General features: G+C 45.4%; 1 protein-coding gene across 2 annotated transcripts in view; it reads right to left on the minus strand.

Annotated features, from left to right (window-relative positions):
* The window catches only part of spns2 (SPNS lysolipid transporter 2, sphingosine-1-phosphate), a 57,193-nt gene that overhangs the window by 29,700 nt on the left and 4,468 nt on the right, over nt 1-23,025 (minus strand). For both annotated transcript variants that reach the window (XM_085288094.1, XM_085288095.1), the window contains exon 2: nt 9,532-9,597. In XM_085288094.1, coding sequence (XP_085144220.1) covers nt 9,532-9,597 — 66 coding nt within the window. The remainder of the gene's footprint in view (nt 1-9,531; nt 9,598-23,025) is intronic.

Genomic DNA, 23,025 nt, shown 5'->3' on the forward strand with positions numbered 1-23,025 from the left:
TGTTCTTCAAATAACACGCCGTGCGTATTTCTCACAGTCTCTCAAGCGAGGAAGTTACCATCGTCTTTCACTTTGAGAAGACAATGGCTGAGTGAGAAGTCTAAAAGTAGACACAATAGCAGCCACACTCGAGTCTGCGTTTCAGTCTAACATCGTCACAAAGACTCATTCATGTCATCATATTTAAAACTGTTTCACTGTAAACTGGAAAAGCTCTGCTTACATCATCATCAGGATATTATAGAGTAGGTTTCCTGGTGATTGGGAGCCAGTCTTTGTAGAAACGTACTCGTGTGAAGCCGTCTTGAGTTTTCTGGGTTTCAGAGGACAGGAATGGAAATTTACTGTCAAGCTGAGAGTAACAGAAACTGAAAACAATTGAGCAAGCTGCACCACGACCTCCTGCAACACACATTTTCCTGCTTCGCATGCCGCACAGAGGGAGACTCTAAACACCGGACATTCATCCATCGCTTTGATTGGCCAACAGAACAATACCTCCAGGGATGACTCACTCCCTACGATTCAATGCCACTGTGAATACTGCATCGCGGCGATGCAGACACACATATGTGGAGTGTGTGTCTGTGATTGATATTCACTGAGCTGAAACGCTGCCCTGTGACACACTAGATTCCCCTGAATCCGGCCGCGGGACACAAAGTGCTCAGCAGCCTGTTTGATCCTTTTCCACAAAAACCCACTGAAGGTGCGTCTCCCACTGCAAAGAGATGATTAGCTTTTTTTAATTCTGAGGGTGATTGACTGCAGCTTTCACTGGAAAAAGTGGCGTTAAAGGAGCTGAAGGGGACAAAAAGATAAAAACGCAGATGTACGCAGACAGCGTTCCTCGTTTCAAGCTCGCCCTGTAAGCCTTTAGCGCCGAGATTTGACTTTTCAAGTAAATGGGATTTGTCATGGATTGAATGGCTCTTGCTTGGAAATAAAAATCTTTTTTTAAATACAGATATCAAAGGGCCCAGAGTTTCTTTGTTCTGCTGTGCCTCAATGTGAAACTCTTTAAAAATGCACCTCAAGTAGAAGCTTCACAGGGAAAGGTGTCACATTTGGGCTCTTTACCCGAACAAAAAGAAACCAATAAGACGTCACATTACTAAAAGTTGTTACATTGTTTTGTTGGCAACTCTCTAAAGTCCAGATCGTATCCTCCAGCCTCGTCCACGTATCCTTTTCAGGGTCGCGGCGCGCTGGAGCCTATCCCAGCTGTCTTAGGGCGAGAGGCGGCGTACACCCCGAACAGGTCGCCAGCCTGTCGCAGGACTAACACATAGATTCACACTCACGGGCAATTTCCACTTAACCTATCCCCACTAACTCCGGCTTCCTCCCACAGTCATGACATGACTGTGGGAGGAAGCCGGAGTGCCCGGAGAGAACCCACACAAACACGGGGAGAACACGCCACACAGAAAGACCCGGCCTGATGGTGGGATTGAACCCGTCTTGGGGTGGCTGTAGCTCAGGTGGCAGAGCAGGTCAGCCACTAATCAGAAGGTCGGTGGTTTGATCCCAGGCTGCCTCCTGGCTGCATACCAGATACTAACCCCGTGTTTGCCTACTGGTGGTGGTCAGAGGGCCCGGTGGCGCCAGTGTCCGGCAGCCTCGCCTCTGTCAGTGCGACAGTCAGTCAGTGCGCCCCAGGGTGGCTGTGACTACAATGTAGCTGCCATCACCTGTGTGTGAATGTGTGGATGACTGGTTGTGTGAAGCGCTTTGGGGTCCTTAGGGACTAGAAAAGCGCTATACAAATGCAGGCCATTTACCGTCTTGCTGCGAGGCGACAGTGCTAACCACCGCGCTGCCAGATCAGATCAATAACTCTTTTTTTTTTTTTTTTTTCTTTTTTTTGGCCTGTCCCGTTTGGCTCTTTTGCATCAGAATTGTTGTCTAAAGGCAAAGAAAGATGCCCAACGGATTTACTTTACCACATTGACCATCCCAGCCTTGCCGTAATGGTCCATTTGATTCACCTTTTATTGTTTATTTTATTTTCACTTACTGAATACGGGACAGACTTGACTGGGGGAAAGAAGGGGAGAAAGAAAGAGGGAAAGAGAAACAGCTGAGAAGAGGGACGGGGGAGAAGGGCAAAAGACAAAAACCAACAGAATGAGCAGAAAAAAAAATGCATATATCAATCACCTGGATCACCTGCTGAGAAAGAAAAAAGAAAACAAGCAGAAGAGAACAAGAGTAATAGAATAAACAACATCACAATGATATATGGGAATATGACAGTAAATACTAAATGTTAAACATTATTGTGCAGCACATAAGATCAACAGAACACAGTGTGCTTTGAGGTAGGAGCCAAAAAGGGTGTAGTTTGTGGGTGTGATCACCCGTGTGTACACCTGTGAGCATGGACGCGCTTGTTTTTAAAAGGTTCCTTCATGTAATGATCTGCTAGAGGGTGTGGGGGGGCCACAGCCCCGTCCTCCAGGGCATGAAGCAGGTGTGGAGGAGATCAAAACTCCAGACATCCAGAGGCCCCCAGAACACAAGAGACCAAGGAAGACCAACAGAGGTGCAGCCGCGCCACTGTCCCGGAAAGAGCTGAGGAGAGTCCCAGATCAATAACTCTAAAACCTATCTCCTCTTTTAGGGCTTATGAGCTGTTTCCCAGGCGTCAGCCCTGCAGCCGTGGAAGCTGACAGTAAGGACGCTCTAACTAATTGAGGCACACCAGTTTCAGGAATCTGAATGTCTGTCAGCTGCCAGAGACGGAATTAGAGGAACCGGAGAAGCACACCTGCAGGTCTGTACATGTCTTCAGGCTAGGTGTTGTCATTCAGCCACATTTAAAACTGCCATGTGTCACTGTGACCTGTTCACTGTGGAGAGGTGTGTGTGTAGGTGTCAGCGCTCAGTGCAGCTTCCATAAATACATCTCCCCTCTTCAGTTTCTGTTGACTCTCCTCCACCTTTGTGCCGCTGCCCTTTTCATTATTACAACACTTGCTGCAACCGGAGGTATTTGTATGAAGAGCAAACGATGCACGAGTAACGTCTGCTGTTAAAAATAGCTTCTCGCTCTTGCACGAGACCACACTATCTCTATTATCACGTTGGATTAAATCATCATTTCTTTTAATCCTGAGGAATGTCAGAAATGTCACCCTGGAGCTAATACAGGACAACAGTCCTTCTATTAATACTTACAGGATGCCCTCGCTGTGCATCACCACGCCATGACTCACCTCACTGATGACAAAAAAATGATTTAAATAACGCCACGATGATCCTTACCCTGAGACCTACCAGTTCAAACACTGTGTTGAAGGCACTGGTATTGATGTGGAAACAGGTAACCCAACCCTGCATACCACAGATGTCATCACACACAGAAAATGTCAGGCACTCCAAACACATCTAACCTTTCTCATAAATGGGAATCTAGTTCCTGTCGAGGTTTTCCTCTACAATCACTGACACATTCACAGACACGCCACAGACAGAGGCGAGTCTGTCCCCAATACTGGACGCCCACTGCTCTGTAACTGGCACCAGATGCAGTCGGACGCACAGCTTTCACCCCAAGATGAGCCTGGATGAGCCGGAGGTTTCTTCCTGTTAAAAGGAGTTTTTCCTCTGCTCACAGGAGCTCGTATGATTGTTGGGTTTTTGTCTGTATGTGTTATTGTTGGGTCTACCTTACAGTATAAAGCACCTTGAGGCGACTGAATATCTGACAACACGACCAACTACATCTGCAGCGAAACCACATTCTGCTTTAACTTGTTCTTAACACCGTCAATCTTTCACAATAAAAGCACCTGATTTCAAACTGTGCTTAAAAAGGTTTTGTACAATCACACAGTGACGTACAGACACGTAGCTGAAGGTCAGTTATGTGTGACGGGCATTTCTGAGGAAAGAACATTCATCGTGTCCAGGAAGAAAGACTTTCAGTGTTGTTACATCTGGAAAATAGTAAAAATGTAACAATTACAGTAACACTGAGATTAAAATGACATCATAGCTTTGCTGGTGAATCATGCTGACCAAAACTTATGAGCATGTATTTATTGAACAGAGAGGAATGTGGTGTAAACTAAGCTTCAGTCACTGTGGCGTCACAGTGCTGTGTTTCTATCAGGTGTGCAGGAGTGGCAGCTTTGTTGTTCTTCCCCTAATGATTAATGGACCTGCCTGTGGAGGGTGTGACACATCACTTAGTAGGACACCAACGTGTGTGACTGAAACTCAGACACTCGCAAACATCATTTTGCTGCCTGCTGGATCCTCTTTCATGTGCAGCCCCAACATTTCTGCATGCCTTACATTTCTGATCACCACTAATTCTCCAAGAAATCCCTCGGCTCAGATTACCAGAGCTCTCTGATAAATACCACATGAAGCCTGGGAAATGTTCCTGTCAATCTGAGCAGCTCATACTCTACCCACAGAAGCTGCCATCAAGTGCAGCTGTGCTGTAACACCAACCAAAAACTCTTTCAGTCTTTTAACTGCAGCTAAGGGCTGGTAGGTTTTCACTGCTGCTGCATCAAGTCTTTCTTCTACCTGCTCAGTGTGCGAGCTGCAGCTGGTAAGAATCACACAGCTACAAATACCGGCCCGGCTGGCTGGCCCGAGTGCAGTGGAACATCATCTTTTACACATTACAAACACATATGGTGAGAATACAGGAAGGTGCTTCTTGAAATTTTTTAGGATAGAAAAAAAGTATCCAGATGTGCTTGCTGTGATGCTGCAGACTTGTGCCCAGGCTGCAGCATTAAGGGAAACAAGCTGTTGGCACCGAGCTGACATCCAGCAGCTCAACGCTGCAGTTTGTCTTTCCTGCAGCAACTGTGAGAGCAGCTAATTTAATGACAAGTGTTTACGTTTGTTTCAAGCATGTCGCTGTTGGTTTGGGATTAATGGAATATCAAATATAATAAATTACACATAGTCTGCATTAAATAAATGAAAGCAGATGAAAGGAGCATGCAGCAGCCCCAGCTCTGACCTTCAGAGGCTGCGGTGTGGGGAGTGTGCATGTGTGTCTTAATTGATCTGTTTATGTTGCTTGGATGTGAAGGTGCAGCAATCTTGTCTTCATTTTCAGAGAAGCAGGAAAGAAAGGATATCAGCCGGAATCTCGTTGCCATAAAGGCCCAATCAGTCCTCGGATTATTCTTTTAAAAAGGTGCGTGCAGCTTTCTCACCACGCTCTCTCTGAGGGCGCAGCGTGAGCCGTGCTTGACACAAAGGGGCCATTAGACATTTACATGAAAAGAGGTTGTTTAGACCCCCTGAAATCCTGATTGGATTTGCAGTCACTCAGCAGCGCTATTGGTTCAGCCACAGGAAGACAGGAAGTGTAAGGGAAGGAGATCGGGAACAGGGTGCCAATCATCACCCAGCAGCTGCCCTCCTCTGAGACATGGCCTATAAAAACAGCCCGAGATGAAGACACACACACACACACACACACACACACGCACACACACACACACACACACGCACACACGCACACACACACACACACACATCATCAGGTCGTAGTTCTATTCTCATCATAGCAGCAGAGGGCTGCTGAGCACCAATGCAGTGCCGTTATTGGCTTTGGGAATCAATAGTGGAGAAGATGAAACTGTGCTACTTAAAGGGAGGAGAGCTCTCTCTACTCCCTCCTTCCCTTTATGTCTCCTAACTCCTATAAGGTGCCAGTGGGACCAACAACAAGACAACAACAGCTGTCAAAGTGCTGAGAGTGAGAGAGGAGGTACCAGGGGATACCAACGAGGGCAAAAGACAAAATAGAAGCAGCTGACACTGCCCGAAACAGCTGATCAAGCAGTGACAGCTCCGCTTTCCAGCGCATGAAGGGAACTCTGCGCTCACACATTTCTGATTGACATTGGCAATCAACTTACACACTCGACCGCAGCTCAGGTCCAACCAAGGATTGGAGACAGCAGCGTATAAACACAAAAACTGTGTCGCTGTTTCAGCATAGCGGTTACTATTGATGTGATTAAACTTTTCTTTGTGTAATTTTGAGTCGTGATGTGTGATAGAGGAGCTCAGGCCATTAGTCCCACACAGCACCTGTGGCCTCATTCCTAACAACTCTCTGCAGGCAGGCTGACACCATGTAAAGACTGCAGGACTGTGTGTGTGTGTGTGTGTGTGTGTGTGTGTGTGTGTGTGTGTGTGTGTGTGTGTGTGTGTGTGTGCTGGTGTTGTGTTTCAGATGCGGTGGGCAGCCACACACAGGCCACAGACCGTCTGTGAGCTGTTTTGAGTGCCGGCTCCTTATTAAGCCGCCGCCCCCAGCGTGCACACAGCCTGACTGACCCCAATATCTCTGGTTCTGCTAAAGATGATTATGATGCCAGGATCCATTATGAGACAAAATTCAACCCATTAAGTCTGTTTTTTCTGAATGGCCTCAAAGCACTGAACACAATAAGCACGGCATGTTAGCGAGAGGGAAGAGCGCTCTTCTTTCTCACTGCAGTTAACAAAAGCGTTTGAAACTCCCCGTCACCAAAGGTAATTCCATCCAGGTGAACCCCCGCTCCCCTTACACTCTTCCATTAACCTCCCGTCCCTCCACACCCTTGGGAAGGGTCCTGTTCACAGATGTGTGTGAGGGTCACTCGCTGCTCGAGGGCCTGTCACATCCACGTCCCTGCGCCCTGACAGGCCCGCTGTGTTCAGGAGACATCTCATCACGCTGATGGACGGGGGAGGAGCTTCAGGCTCAAACGGCACGCCTTTACGCTAGCATGACAGACACTTCATCCTGTTACGACGAGAGCCGAGACCTCAGCTCCTCAGGCTTGCGTGCACACTCACGTGCATGACAGAAATGAGCACATACCTCGTGTCACCTTATGTTATTTTGAAAGCACTAATGTTGCCAAAGGATACAGACGACCTCCCCTGCAGGCTTCATCGTGAGCTTTGACAGCTCAGCACATGTCAATAAAGATGCAGGTAGACGACCGTTACAATGGCTTCCAGGCTCTTCCAGTGGAGACCCTCCTCATTTAACCTCTGATCCACAACCAGTTATTTTGTTCTATAAGCAGAACAAAATAACTGGACCGAAAGCACTCGGTTCACAAAAGGGCTTCGTGGGTTAGTCCTAGTAGAGCAGGGGTGTTGAACTGCAGGCCTCGAGGGCCGGTGTCCTGCAGGTTTTAGATCTCACCCTGGGTCAGCACACCTGAATCAAATGATTGGTTCATTACCAGGCCTCTGGAGAACTTCAAGACACGTTGAGGAGGTCGTTTAGCCATTTAAATCAGCTGTGTTGGATCAAGGACACGTCTAAAACCTGCAGGACACCGGCCCTCGAGGCCTGCAGTTGGACACCCGTGTAGTAGAGGGTAGGGCGGGGTAAGAGTTAAGTTGTTGTAACACCATGAAACACAGCAGCAGGTTTAAAAGCCTCCTCTAGTGCTCAGCCTAGTGTTTCCTAAAGCCAAAAGACCGTCTGGATATGGGGAATTTTTCCTTCCAGTAGTTCTTATTAAGAGCCAAAACAAAGAGTCGTTTCTCAAATTCAAAAAGTGATTCTGACTCAGTGCTATTGTGTGCCTTGGACCCTGCAGTGTGTGGTCGCTGTTATGTTTTGTAATGTTTGAGGGTGACCTGGCAGCACAGAGCGAGAGAAAGCCTGAGCATACACCCACTTCCTATAAAACACCTACACTGGCAGTTTGCATTCCCAGGTGCACCGAAGCCTGCAGGAAGGAGAGCGGACAGAGCAGGCCTGCAGGTGCTCACAGAGGTGGGAACTGTTCCCTCGGAGAAGGAGGCTGGTGGTGGGGGACACTGGAAGGGACAAACCATAAAACACACACAGACACACTGACACTCCTTTCAGACGTGCTCTCCTTTCCATGAACACGATAATCAGAATAACTTTATTTGTATAGTAAAGTCACCTTCATGTCTGAAAAGTAACCGGGGACCTTAAACCACTGACTCCATGAGGTTGTGTGGAAGATGGATGTCATGAACCTGTGATGTCAAAATGCAACCCCACTGCAGACGGATGGAGCTAGTGATGTGTATCTGCTGAGGTAAAGATCCTCCCTTCTAGCATCCCGATTATGTCGTATCCTCCAAGCCTCTTCTTCACACCTAGGCTCCTTGTCTGCACGCAGACACCCGCCATTCCCCAGGTCCGTGTCAGAAACAGGTTCCTTGGGGATCAAGGGCCGAGCGGAGTCAGAACCATGACCGTACAAAGCAAACACGCAGAAGCCTCGCCATGCGCCCGACTGGGTTCCTCTCAAAGACTGAAGACGGTGCAGCGGGCAAATCAGTTGTGCATGCAACTAGAAGACTTGCATACTCTGTTTATTTAAGTGTGTGTGAGTTTGTGCCAGTGTGGCTGTGTGCATAATCCACACAGTGAGCCAATACAAGCAGAGTTAAGAGTCAAAGCCCTTCACAGTTTCCTGTTTCTTGTTAAGCGTTCATACAAACACGCAGTTTTTCAAATGGGACGAAATCCTGCTGATCGAAAAAATGTCCGGTTCTTCCCCTCGTATGTTTCTAAGGCTTCCTGATTCTGACAGTAATAAATATGTAGAGAAAAATACCCAAAGAACAAGCATCGAGACACAAACGATCAAATACATAATGTGGAGAAACTTGCTGACAGAAAATAAAAACGAGGCTCAGTTTGGGTTGAAATGAGATCGTAAAGTGATGTGCTGAGCTTAAAAAAGCTCTAAAAGAGTCACACAGATTTCTTTTTCCTTCGAGATATTTTTGTCCTTCACGTACCGCGACCCTAAAAACACTGGGCTGTTTTCTACCGCCCCTCACACTCAGTCCTGTCTGCTTGAGCTCAAAGGCACTTTGTTAGTCTGTTGGTGTCTGAATGGGTCTGAGAGCACACAGAGACAAGACGGGGTCCTGTCCTCCAATAAGAGGGCTTTGCAAAGTATCTCTCTGTAAAAGGTGAATTCAGTGAGTCTCTGTGTGGAGCAGGAAGCCCTGCCCTGAGCAGGAGTCACACTCTGTGGGTGCTCTCAGGGGAGAAGCCTGCCTGGCTCCTGACTGTATTCCCTTTTTTATTGGCCTGCTGCTTTGCTGCTGCCACAGCTTGTCATACAGTGTTGCTGTGGAAAAATGTAAACAGCTTCAGTAACTTTGAACCATCACAAACTCCAGGAGGTGTGCCCTTCTGATATTCTATTTCCTTGGATTGTCTTGCCCACACAGATGATGCACAGAGACGCAGAGGAACAAAACCATTAGTGGGTTGATTATGTAAATTACCTCCATAATACGCAGCTTTACTGCTGTAAATGTGCTGTCAATAATCCGGTTTGCTGCTCATGTGTGAGAAGAGAAAAGGGAGGCTGACACTGCCGCTGTCAGAGGCTGAGCTCGAGTGACAGATTGGAGTAAGAGCCTCTGCCTTTGGTTGGACCATTCGTTTTAAATAAGATCAGAGTTACACAGTAATCACAGTCGCCGCAGAGAGAGAGAACTCTTTTCACGCGTGTAATTATGAGATTAAAGGATGCTTACCTGTTTGCAGCAAGCCGATTCTGCTGTCTGACACGTCGTAATTCCGCTGAATGTCGAGCACAACACCTGCAAAAGAAAAACATGAATGTGGTTTGGAGGTACAATAAGAGCCCTAATCACAGGTCCTGAAACGCTGAGCTCCGACTCACAGACAAGTCCATTCTGGATTTACAAAAGCCTTTTGTGGCTTGGACACGATGCTTAGATCGTAGTTAGAGGTCGTCATTCACCTCGCTTCCTCGAAGAGCAACAGAATGAGACTGATAACGCTCGTTTGGCTGCCACACGGTGCTAACCTTCGGCTCAAACACTGTCCCACAGGGTGCTATATATGAGCAATATCTGGTGTTAAATAACACAATCGCTTGCAAACACACAAACACACTCTCCAGCGTTAACTTGTCACTGTACAGCGCACAGCTCCGACACAATGACTGCAGCTGATTCTGGTTTTGCCACACGATGCAAACGTGAGTCGCTGTGCGTACGGCAATAACATGATTCCACTGTGAGAAACCACAAGTTCTCTGAAGTTCTTTCAATCCCATTACTGTAACCCAAGAGTCATCAGCATACTGTACGTCGCACAGATGCCTTAATAAGGTGAAAGGCATCTGCTTTTTGGCCAATCACGGGACAAGGAATGCACGCGCACAGCTGAATACCTGCTCATCACAGTTGTCTGACTTGTTGGTGCTCTGTGCCCGACATAGAAGAAATCCCATAAAGTTTTAAACACATCGTAAACATCAAAGGATCAAGATGAAGAAGGTCAGATGGTGATAAATTAGATTAAAAGAAATGCCTTTATGTCTACTGTGTAATTTTAAGCACTGGTAAACAAGAAAGCACAAATGATTCTGCTCTAGGGCTGAACGATATATCGCATTTGCGATAATATCGCGACATGATCAAGTGCAATTTTCTAACCGCAAAGGCTGCGATTATACTCTGGACATGTCCAAATTCATGGGCTGCATCCTCCTGAGGCCGCATTTGTAGACCGATTACGTCACAGCGACGCGCCGAAGGCTGTCCAAATTACTACCATATCCCAGAATTCATAGCGCGGCCCAGCCAAACTCCAGTTTCCAGCAATGGCGGCCGCTACTAAGTTTTAAAATTACTCATACTAATCTTTCTGGGTCACAAAATAAACTTTTAACATATTTTCAGGCGAGAAAGTAGCTGTGTAAACATCAAATATCTGCTCGGTTTATCAAGATATCCCATATTTGCAAAAGTGCTTCGACGTTTTCAGAGGCGTCTGCTACCCACCAGCTCGACAGCTAGCCGGGAGCTCGAGGGTTACTGATGCGGCCGAGAACGGCACAACTCCCGGCACATCATCTTCAGATCACCGCGGAGTTTCGCTGCTCGGGTTAAACGTAATATATAAGTCACTTAGACAACCTAAAAATGTTATTGTTGGGCTTTTTTCAGTGTTTTGTTTGTTCGTGAGTAAATCGGTTTGGCTGAGATTAAAGTTATTAGATTAGATAAAATAAAACTTTATTAATCCCCCGGGTGGGTTCCTCCTTGGTTTTCACACAGCTGACTAAACGTCAAACAGAAAACTTATTAAACAGAAGTATGAGACAGTCGAGAATTTACACCAGTGTCTGGTTATATTTTAGATAGCAAGAAGCAGACGGCCGAGTTTATTAAACTCCACCGAGACAGCGGTGACGCTAATCAGAACTAGACCGTCCAATTTCACGCCTTTAAATTTTAAAGGCGTGTTTGTGTGTGTGTTTATACAATTGCTATTATGTTTGCACTTTATGTGTAATGTTACTGACTGCAGAGATCAGTAAGATGTGTGTATTTTTTATTTATTAGTTTTATTTATTTAATATTATTTTTTAATTGAATGACTGTCTAGTAGTTCACAGATGTCGAAAAACTGAGTGTGGTAAAGCCACTGATTTTGTTTATGTATATTTCTGCAATCTGCACATTGTACTGACTTTCATTTTAATGTTTACACCAGGGTTCCTTGTCAGCACTTTATGCTCAGATGTTTGTAAGCTAAAAATAAACTATTGTGTATGTTCAAATATACTGTTGTGATTGAAGAAGTTAAATAAAAATGTCAGTCATCAATTCATGCATCACCTCATGTCATCATAACAGAGGTCTGTCTTCCAGGAAAGAACAGTTTAAAATTAATGTAATATAGTATTGGCCATACTATATGATGTATTGCTTGTCTTTGTTTAATAATACAGAAGACAAAGACCTTAAAAAATAATCGCATATCGCATCGCAATCGCAATATTGGGGCAAAAAATCGCAATTAGATTATTTTCCATAATCGTTCAGCCCTATTCTGCTCGTCCTGAGAACAACAGCTTTAAAGTCGTCATTTCTAACCGAGAATAAAAGAACATCTCTGCAGTCCAGACGAAACGTGATGTGCTTGGTGGTGCTGGCTGACTCTGTGAGGCTGGCGGGCCGGTCCTGGGGATTGCAACACGGCTCATGAAAATGCAACAGCAGCATGACTCACATTTTAAGAAGCTGGCTCCCTCTGATCTGTGTGCTGCCCGCGTGTGAGCCCAGTATCACCTAGCAGAGCCTGACCTCTGTACGGGCTTTTGTAACGCTCAGAAACGGCCGCTTTATAATATCCAGCCGCCTCTCGCTTCACTCTGGAGGATAATGAGTACGATCGAGCCAAGCAGGCAAAAACAGCACATGGACGTAGCTGATTCTGTGGCTATCCTCTGCGCCGCCACTGACTCTGTTTGTCAACAAAGAAAGAGCGCAGGTTGCAAAGGTGGTGCGACGCAGGTGCAGGTGGACCGTGACTGCAAGCAAACATCAGATTCCTCTCAGCTGAGTCAAACCACCTGCGTGCACTCTCACACTGCAGGAAGCATTCCTGTTAGCACACACACACACACACACACACACACACACACACACACACACACACACACACACACACACACACACACACAGCTTTTTAAATTCTTTCTCTTTCATAATCACCTGACTTCAAGCTGCTGATATGCTGCTTATCACCTGGTTTCAGTGAAACCAACAGTTGAGACAAATTCTCATTATTCCCCAAATTCAAACTAAAATAAAAGTCTTACATGCCCTCAGCAGATGGGTCAAATCTGCCTCCTGCCAAGCCTGTCAAACAGCGACAAAATTGTTCAACAGTGTACTGTACAACTGCAGCTGCACTGTAATTAGCCCCAAAGATGTGCACACACACACACACACACACTCACACATATACACAAAGCCTGCTGGGAGGGGGATTCCTACAGCAGATGGTGGAGCGTCCCTCCTGGACAGAGACTGCGATAGTCAGAGCCACACCCGTCTACACTTACCACACAATTGCCACACAATTAATGAAGGTAGAGTTAGCTAAAAGCTATTTCAGATTAACAGAGCTGAGAATGTGTCATAAAGTCGAGCTCTGCATTCAAAACGTATGAAAAGCCTGAGAAGTTCATTTGATACACTCAGCATCCTGCATTCAGATACAAGGTGGAAGTCAGATTAAAGCAAGAGTGTGAGATGCAAGTGCAATGAGCTGTGCAATGAGCTGTGCAATGAACTGCTAAGCTGTGTTTGTGCAGCGGGTATCTCCTCTCTTCCACGGAGCCAATCAAACTCTGTCCTTTTCTGCACTCCCGAAACATTTCATCTTTATCGGTCTTAGTATTTCTTACTCAACCGTGAGTCTTTGCTGTGCGAGCTCTGCTTGTGCAGACTAAAACACCGAGGCACTCGGGGATGGGGCTGATGCTGAGGAATTACAACCCTCGCCCGAGCTGGCAGCACCCAGTTTAGTTGCCATGGCAATGCTGTACGGCGGCTCAACGAGATAAAGGTCAAGATACCTCAAAGGAACTTGGCTTCCAGTGTCCAACCTACTTTTTCTTTTTCTTGCAAAACTGATCCTCGTTGCATCTTCATCCTTATGTAACGACGTATTTCTTATGACATCGCTGCTGCCGTTGCCAGTGTCTTGCAGATGAACCCCTACAGAGGCGCTGATCGGCGTCTGAAGACTGAAGGAGAAACATCCGAGGAATGTGGGCATTCCAGGCGTCCATCATTTAAGGTAACAGCACTTACGCAGCAATGCACATTCACGGCTACCAGGCAAGACACTCCCTTCCTTCTATACTGCACACTCCTTTAAGTGTGCTTTGTTCAGCTTTAAACGAAAACAGAAAGTGTATCAAACAGAAAGCAGAAAGTCTGACCTGTTTCATGATAATCCAGAACCACATTTATGAATCTGTTTTTGATGCTGAACTGTATTTGGCTGCACGGCGCAGTTAAAGCTGACACAGAGTCGGCTACAGTGTGCGGCTGACACTCATAAAGTCTGCCTTTATGGACACTTTTTTCAGCTCGAGAAGAAATGACTCAAATTGGTAGAACGTTAACGTTCCACAAATGGGGCATTCAAAGCCATGAATGGTGAATGATCGCTCCGATGTGAAAAGAAGTTTTCTTCCAGTCTTTTTAAGGACACCAGAAGATCGTTAGCGTACAGGAAGGACCAGAATTTCTACGTCGAGGAAAATAAGCATCACAAATCATCACGAATCCAAGAGAACATATTGATAATGCATCAGTTTGTTTTTTAAAGCGGAGGCGAGCCCGCAGCGCCAATAACGAGTGTTTAAATGAGTATACGGCATGTTGTTTTTGCAAAGCCAGCCAGCTCTTGTGCAGTGACGCAGACTGCCAGCACCTCTCCGCTGGGACCACCACACACTCACAAATACACCTTAAGTGAAGCACACACCCACACCGACACACACCACACCCAGCACAGCCATACACAAATTTACTTCATACCCTACAGAGAGTTGTAGACCTGCAGCCCTCCTGCTTCTATTTATGGTCAGAGAAACTAGGCCGAGAGTCCAATTTAACAGCAGAGAGGGAAACTCAGAGTTATAAGGAGCAGAGAAAGATGGCGGCTACATCAGATCAGTCAGGACTGGGTTGGTTGGTAAAGCATATGTTTCCTTTGTTTATTATAAATGTGTGTGTTCCCCTTTCCCCTGGTTTCACTGTGAGTAAGCCTGAGTGAGAAGGAGCCAGTGGATGGAAGTCGTTGACTGTGGCCGGCGTGTGAACCGCTCTGCTGATGTGGCCCATCCTTCTACTGCGTTCCTGCAAAGAGGGTGATTCCTTTTCATGTGTCACCCCCCCCATCAGTATAAATAGTCTGGGAAGGAGAACAGCGACGAGTGAGGACAAAATGTCTGTTTTCTGGCTCCTCTTGTAACCAAATGTTGGATTTGAGCGTGTGAGACAGAGAGACTCAGAAGAAACAGCCTGGGAGACAGCAGCAGAGCGCAGAGGTAGGCCAAGATGCAGAGCGGCTCAGACTGCTGCAGAGGAGAAAGCTGACCACAAATATGCCCGACTGTGGCCGGCGGGCTCCTGACCGACTGCTCTCCTCCCTCGCCATGTGGCCGCACTGGGCGGGGGAGCAGTTTTTCCATTCCACTTCCTTTGCCTGCCACACAGAGAGGAAACGTGATGCAGATGTCTGGGAAACCGTCTATAGAGCTGCACGGGAAGCTTCAGAGGATTCCCCAATAAAATCGACAGAGAGTGTGCGAGTGCACGCTACACACTCGCGCTTCCCGCGGCAGCAAGTCGAGCACGAAATGTAAACCAAAGTCACATGTGCTGCACGCTGTGCGAGAAAGTCGGATTTTGATGAGCAGTGTCTGTATGGAGCAGTGTTTACACCACCAATGTGATGATGGCAGTGAAATTTACATCCTGCTGCTCATTTCTATTCCACTGATTACTGGTTGTGGCAGTGCACCAGCAAAAGTCCAATACAGAACACAGCTACATGTACACTAAATGCAATTAATGCACACTGTGCATAATGAAATGGCTCTGTGGATGCAGTGTGTTCACAAAGACAGCGTACGCAGCCTAATCGTTCACTGAGACAAAGAAGGAAACGTCAAAGAGTGTCGACGTTTCCTGCCACGCTAGCAGCTGATCGTCATGAAATGATTCTACACTTTATCTTTTCATAAGTGAAGGAGATAACGCAGCTGATGCTACCATTGTACACTGTAAGAGCTGCCATAATTCACATCATTTTCCCCTCACAGCACGATAACCTCTGAATCCTTGTCATACACGCATGACGAAAATCAAACATATAATTTTTTAATGATGAATGTTTGCACAAAGATGAACAGACCTCCTTCCACTGTCACATCCGAGACAGCTTTCACTCTGTGCCAGCCAAACTGGGGCCAAACTGGGGGAAATCAAATTAAACTCCTGCAGGCTCGCCAGCTTTACCACTTTGATTAATAAAGATTTTTTTCCTCCGAATTTTCCGTCACTAATCAAAAGCTTGAATTCAGCTGAAGGGTTGCGGTGCATTAGTCCCAGCCGGTACGTGCTAAATATTTGATGGCAGTGGAGAGGACGCACAGCGAAGCATCAGGGAAGCAGGATAAACATATAGCTCATCAATAATACATCCAGAGGCCAGACCACTTGTTTGTATGAGATGATGCATTTGTTGTATTGGGAAGAGATGCAGTGAAGCGAAGCAGAGGTATTTGAGATTAAATGAGACTGTAAGACTGCCGGGGGACCTCCATGAGCTGCACCAGCGCTCTCTCAGGAATACTGGGCAGAAACTGAGCCTTGAACAGGGATCTATGTGGATATTTGAGGAGCAACGCTGGCCTGAGATCATTAATAGAGCCCAGACTGTGTTGGATTTGACAGCAAAAGCAGTGAGATGCACAGGAAACATCTGGAGGCTGAATTTATAGAGAACCCCACGAAGGTCCTGAGTATACCAGTACTTCAAGCAAGATGTGGGTCTGCAAGCAGCTTTGCAACCCTCCATCTTCCCTTAATCATGGTCCTGAGTTCATGTTTGGGTCTGATGTCCTTGCCTCCAACTTTCCATGTGTCTACACAGCAAAATCGGAAGCTGTCTTCAATATTCACACACAGAAGTGGAACAAGCAAATCCCCTTTACAAGAATTTATACAATAATGCCAGCAGGTTTAGAAGCAGGAAAAGCTAATATTCACCAAGCAGCGCTACATACCGCATGTCAGGCTGCTGACATCATATCGACAAAGCTTTGCCATTCCTTCAACAACTAAAGAAGTGAATCCCAAACAGCACACGCCCCTTTTACCTGCTGGGTTTACTCTGTTATGCAAATGTGTGGTTATGTGAATGCACTTTATGAAACAGTAGCAAAACACCCAAAGGTGCATTGTTCTTTTAGCATTAGCCTGCACATCTGTGAGCCTCAGCGTGTGCATAAGCACATGTGTCCTGTCAGTAACCCCACTGCTTTACATAACAGTGAGGAGTTTGGATTAAAATCGTTGTGCAGTGTTTTTAATGAGATTTCATTTTTACTCTGCGGCCTTCTCTTCTGGTCTCTGTCTGTCTTTGTTGCAGAGGCTTACTTCATGACGTCCTTTTACACAAAGCGTTTTTAATTACTGGAACGTGAAACACAACCTCTAAAATGATCCTGATATCAATACTTAAAGAACAGAAGAAGAGAGTCATTTGAGTCATCTGCTTATTCTGACTCTCCCTTTGTTTAACCCCAGAGCGAGCGCTGGCGCATAACAATCAGATGACTGTGGGCTGGCTGCTTTTATTTCTTAAGCAGTGGGTCCACTCCAAAGTGACCTACAGCTAGAAGAGAAGAAAACTGGCTAAATTTTGTATTTTCAGCTCCATTTAGCATCAGATCAGCGCAGCGTGGCTATCTTCTCTCAGTGATCACAGCGCTCAGCTTCACAAAATGGAGAATTAAGGGCCAGCCCGGCACAGCTGATCCCATATGTGTGACACTCAAAGCACCATTTGGGATTTAATTCAGAAACAAAAAGGCTGTCATGATTTTTTAGCAGGCTGGTAAAAATCTGTAATAAATCAATCAATTTAAAGTGAGCGGTGATTTAACAAAAGATCACATTTGTGTTGAAAATGAGTACGCTGCCCTGAAAGTGAGAGGAATAAATCCAAAGTACAGACTCTTATTTCAGTAGAAACCTCTCATCAGCAGTAATGACGACTAAATGGATCTCAGGTTTCTCGCTCAGATGCATCATATCTACGACATGCAGTTTAGTTTCACGGCCGCTCAGCTGAGGTTCAGTATGACTGATGAAACAGGAAGCTTTGGAGTTTCTGCCCAACATCAGTCAGATAACTGCTCCATTTGGGCTAAAGCTAACAGGTGTGCCACTCTCGCCCACTTCAATGAGAATGTGCTTTACGGTAACGTGCTGCACTCTCAGTGATGCTACAGCGCCTCCGGCTGAATTCCCAACATCTCATTAACTCCCAGAGGGAAAACCAATCAGACACACAACAGCCTTTTTACTGCGACTCGGTCGAGGCGACCTCTCTGCCTCTCTGCACCCACCACTCCAAACCAATCCTACCAGTGTCACACAGCAACTCATCAACTCGTCCCAGTTTAGCTGAGGACGTGGCATCCATCTTTCATTATGTCCTCTGCTGTTTCACACCCTGACAGAAACCCAAACATGTCTTTGAATCTTGCTTGCTGGTTTCCAGTGGACTGTATTTTGACAATATTCATGTCAGTAAATTAAGAATATGACAAAGCTGAACTTTCTGCCTAATTTGTCAAACACAAGGTGCGTCTGAATTCTTCTCGGCGTGGGAAAACACCTCAAGGAACCCGTTCCTTTCAAACTACATCCACATACCAGGCCTGTTTCGTTAAAGAACAGCCCACATACCTACCGCACAGCAGCCTCGGGCCATGCACAGTTACCTGTCAATAAACTATACTAAGAAATATGCACGTAAAGCTTTGCAGTGCAGCTACTTTCATTAACAAGCTCCTGGAACAGCCTTTTCAAAACTAAACCTTCTTGTTTAAAAGAAAGCTCCACTGCATTTATGTCACAACGACCTGCTCTTAGCAAGACAGAAATACACGAATTCAACATTTTTAAGAGGTGTGATGTATTTATAAGTGGACCGCTAAACATTTACCCAGAGAACAAAAGGATGCTGTTGTACTCCAACCAGGCCAGCGAGCTGTAACCAACCACTCCAGAGTCAAACATCTAAACCTGTCATTGTCTCGTCACCCAGTGTCCTCAGAAGCTTTCAGAGCCGAATAGGAAACAACGTGACGATGGCCCGATGTTCACGTTAATATCTGCATGTGCGCGTATGTTTTGTTGTCTTGGAGCTCAAAACTCAAAGGAACTTGATCCTAATGTAGAAAAGAAACACTCGGCGCTGTTAGCGAGCCCACCTCTGAACCCGGGAATCAACGGAAACATCTCAAACTTTGACAGAGGTGAGCACCCTTATTCCAGAACAGTTCCCCCCATAAACACAGTAATGAAAAATCTGCTGCAATCTCATCCAGGCCTGACACATGACACACATCCACAAAACAAAAAACATGTGAGGCAACACACACACACACACGACGTGCTAAAAACTGCATAATGCTTTTACCATTTAGTCTCATGTTCATGAAAGAAGCCTTTTTTAAATGTGCTGCTAAATAAACAGTCAAAGTCGTAGCAGCTGTGGGAGCTTCCAGGAGCTACGAGCTAATATTACTGTAGGTCTGCTTTCACAGCGAGCAGGTCAATATTAGACTCCAGTCGTCTGAACAGCAACATGTTAATGTGTGAGAGAAAATCCAATGTCGGCGTGTCACGGCGCAGTTTCATCACTTCTAACAGATTCCTTTTGTTCTGTTGATCAATGCCCATCATCTGTGAGCGTCATTTTCCAGTGACACCAAACGGACTGCAATGACTTCTATTTCCATTCCTTCACTGCATGTTTCGCCGGCCTCAGCCAAAGCACCGATCCCAGGGGAACGGTTGAATATGACCTTCACAACACAAACACTTTGCTTGGTTTGTGCTGCTGTGTTTCTCTCCCTTCGTGCTGTTATTTCTGAAGGAAAGGGAAACGTGAAGCTAGCGGTGAAAAGGTCGGTCATCTGACGAACTTTCAAAAAAAACATTGGTTCTGTGTGTTTTTTTGTATTTTTATGTATTAAACATTTGAATTTCAGCAGCTCGACCGTAAGCCTGCTATTCCCGAGACGGGGAATGCACGGGAGTGAGGAAAGCAATTCATACAGGGACGAACTGTTTTCTGACAGCATCTCAAATAAGTACGCAACCCATCTCATATCTTTCCTCCCTCCTTCCTGTAATCCGTCCATCTGCGCACGAAGACAAATTTCAGCATTTCATCAGGTAAACACTCCTATCTCCTCAGATAATGACACAGGAAAGGAGGGGCACAATCTAAACTCTGAGGTTCAGTGCTGGGAAACAGTGCAACACAAACTGGGAGAAAACTCACATTTCTGCTCATGGTGTCTTATTTTTTTCTTTCCCTCCTAAAAAACCCTGAACGTAGCAGATGATGTGTTTATCTCAGGGCTGTAATCGTAAAGCAAACCCTTTACACCAAAGAAACCACCTCCTCTTGGTCCCTGTGTCCACAAACACAAAGGGGAGGTCAGCAATCATCAGGCTACAGCTTGGATTCACATGTCAGAGGTTACATGAAGACTTCAGCAAGCACTGTTGGCTTTCACCAGTGGACTCATCAAACTACTGTAAGTTTGAAGATAAGTCGAGATAAAAATGAACTGTATGTAAAATCGTCCCCCAGATTGTTGATCCTATTAAAAACATTGTACGCGTTGAACTCGTGGCAGCAGAGTTAGTCCAGACCGTAATTAATAAACGTTTCTCAAATTAGCGATCAGCAATTGTTTTCCAGTTGTGACGTTAAGCGGCACCTTTATTAGAAAAATTACAATCTCAGCAAGTCTAAGTCACGCCGAAGTTAAAGATTGGTCAGTTTCCGTCTTTGTGACACTCGCAGTCAATCGGACACAAGGGTTCCTCCGGTCAGTGATTACGTTGGTCTGCAGTCGTACCAACTAAACTAAGCCCGTTATAAGAGCTGCGACAGCTTGACCCCACACCATTTCCTGCACCCTGTTCTCCCCACCTTCTTCCCACTTTGCTCTGTTCTTTCTGCTTTTCACTGTATAATAAAGGCCAAAAGGCAGAAAAACAAAAATTCAACATGCTACAACCACTATAGTTATTGCAGACAAAATGTGAAAGTGGAATAAAACTGCATTCATTTTCACAGCCATCGTGCACGATAAATGTGGTTGCAAAAACATTTCCAGTGATATAAACGTATGGGAAAAGGACCCTGGGACTTAACCAGAGTAAACACTTTGCTGATGAGTTTATGGTTCACAGTCATTTTAGGTCAGACTGAATAAACATTCAGACCATTTCTGTAAATTTTGCTGATTCTAAATTTCATAAAAGAGAATTATTCAGGATATATTCACTGGCTCTCACTTGGATATTTTCCTGTCCATTGATGGTGAAAACTCTCAAGGCTTCGAAATGTAACTTTACAAACAAATGGGTGACACCACAGCAGCTACATGTGCTTTACATTACATTACAAAAAGAGGCACAATGCAATATTGAAGCTAGCTAGCTGCGGCTTATCTATGGTGATGAAGCTACTAGTTTGTTAGCCAAGCTTTGTGTTGAAATACATCATTAACTTAGTGTATATTATATTTTTTAATTAGGTGCACCTTCTGTGCTGCTGTAAAAAGCATTGGTGCAAATACAGGTTAAAAAAATATCAGTTTAGAAATCCTGTTAGCAAAATGTGTAAGGATATGCTAATTAGCCCTCTGCACACATTGCTACCGCTAATTAGCTATATGAAGCTATTAATGCTCTCTAGCATGCTAGGCTGGTAAGAGCTATAACATTCAGGTAGCAAGTAACCTGTTAATAAACTGAAAACTGGTTAATTTAGTTTTTGCTTAATTTACTACTTTTATTTGTCTATACAGCCGTCCTGTTAGTGCTCTAGCATGGAGGAAAAAAACCTCCAGTTGTTTCTAGAGCGCCAACATTCACCGTCCCTTTCACCATATGCAGTATCGTTTCCTCATGCCACCTCCCTCACAATTTCTAAACCCTGGTTCTGCTACATAGGCAACACTGCATAAAAATATCCTCTCCAGAATGCAACATCCATAATGACCTCATAGCTGTGATGACAGATGCAGGGTGTCGAGTCGGGCTAATGCCAAAATAACAGCTTTATGGAGAGGAGGTGTGAAAGAGTTACCCAAAAGAGACCATGAAATAGTGGGTTCAGGGGGTCACGGGGTGGAAGTTTTTCTACTTGATGGTAAAATCTGGAATAGCCACATGAAAGGGCCTCCACAGGCCGAGGAGGAAGTTCTGTCTAATTCCATCGGTTACTATTACAGACGTCGGCTAAATCGGAGCCTAAAGAACACACAGACTGTTTTCTCACAGCACAGGGAATGGCACGCTAGGATATAGACGCAAAAAAAAAGATTAGTGGGATATCTGTGGGAAACCAGTCTGGAAAAGTCCACTCGGTATAGGAAGTCATGTAGCTGTTAAAGACGCCTACTTGAACATCTGTAGAACAGTATCAATATTTTGCTGTCAACAGTGAAATAAACTATGTCCAGGTTTTGTGGTGGAGTTTGACTTACAGTCAAAAATGTGCAGAAATGACGAAGCCTCGTTTCAAAGAGATTCGAATTGTTACAGTGCAGCTCTGTCTAATTCGAAACAGCTCAAGATCAGATGGAAAAAGCGTGGCGAGAAAGATGCGGCAACCCTATAAAGTAAATTACTAGAGGCCGTTCCATCTCTTTAATGCTTCTGCTATTGTTGGGCGACCTTTAATGCGATGCTATAAAACAACAGAGGGTGAAAATAGGGAGATGAGTGCAGGGTGCAGGGCGAGACAACCGACAGCTAAACTGAGACGCGGCTCACAAACTGCACAGTGAGGCGATGCTTCCTTATCCTGACATTTTCTGCTGCAGCGCTTCATGCTGCTGAGAACATCTGCTGTGTCATGTTTCTACTACAGGCTTAAAAAGACGTCACAGCGACAATGCGCACGGTTGCATCATTATCTACTTTGATATTAAGAATATTAATTTCTTCTCACATCTCTCTAACACACACAGACACCTACACTGTGTTCACTTCCCTTCTTTTCCAGACTCTGTAAAACTGGAAGTGGAGCTCTTTCTTGCATTTTCAGCAGAAAGAGCAGTTTAGGTCGTTGAAAATAGAAACATTCTTCCTGTCGCTGCTTAAAGTGAAGTGGTGAATGCAGAGTGCTGCCTCGGGCCCGTGTGGACGGTGTTAATAAGGAGGGCTGGACAAAGCTAACAGGAATTAATCTGCCTGGCCAGTCAGACTGGATAGATCGCTCCGTCTTTTTTACTGTCTAACAAAGAGACGGCCTTAAGAGGATTATTACCAAAGGGTCATCTGTGTCTAAATGCAAAATGCCAAAGGTTTCCGGGCTCAGATCTCGCACTTGTCCAATGGGATGCAACCCTGATTTGAAGTCTT

This window comes from Mchenga conophoros, linkage group LG10 (genome assembly GCF_057382185.1).
Source record: "Mchenga conophoros isolate Kocher_MC1m ecotype Shallow Benthic linkage group LG10, M_conophoros_male_GT1.1, whole genome shotgun sequence".
Taxonomy (NCBI): Eukaryota; Metazoa; Chordata; class Actinopteri; order Cichliformes; family Cichlidae; genus Mchenga; species Mchenga conophoros.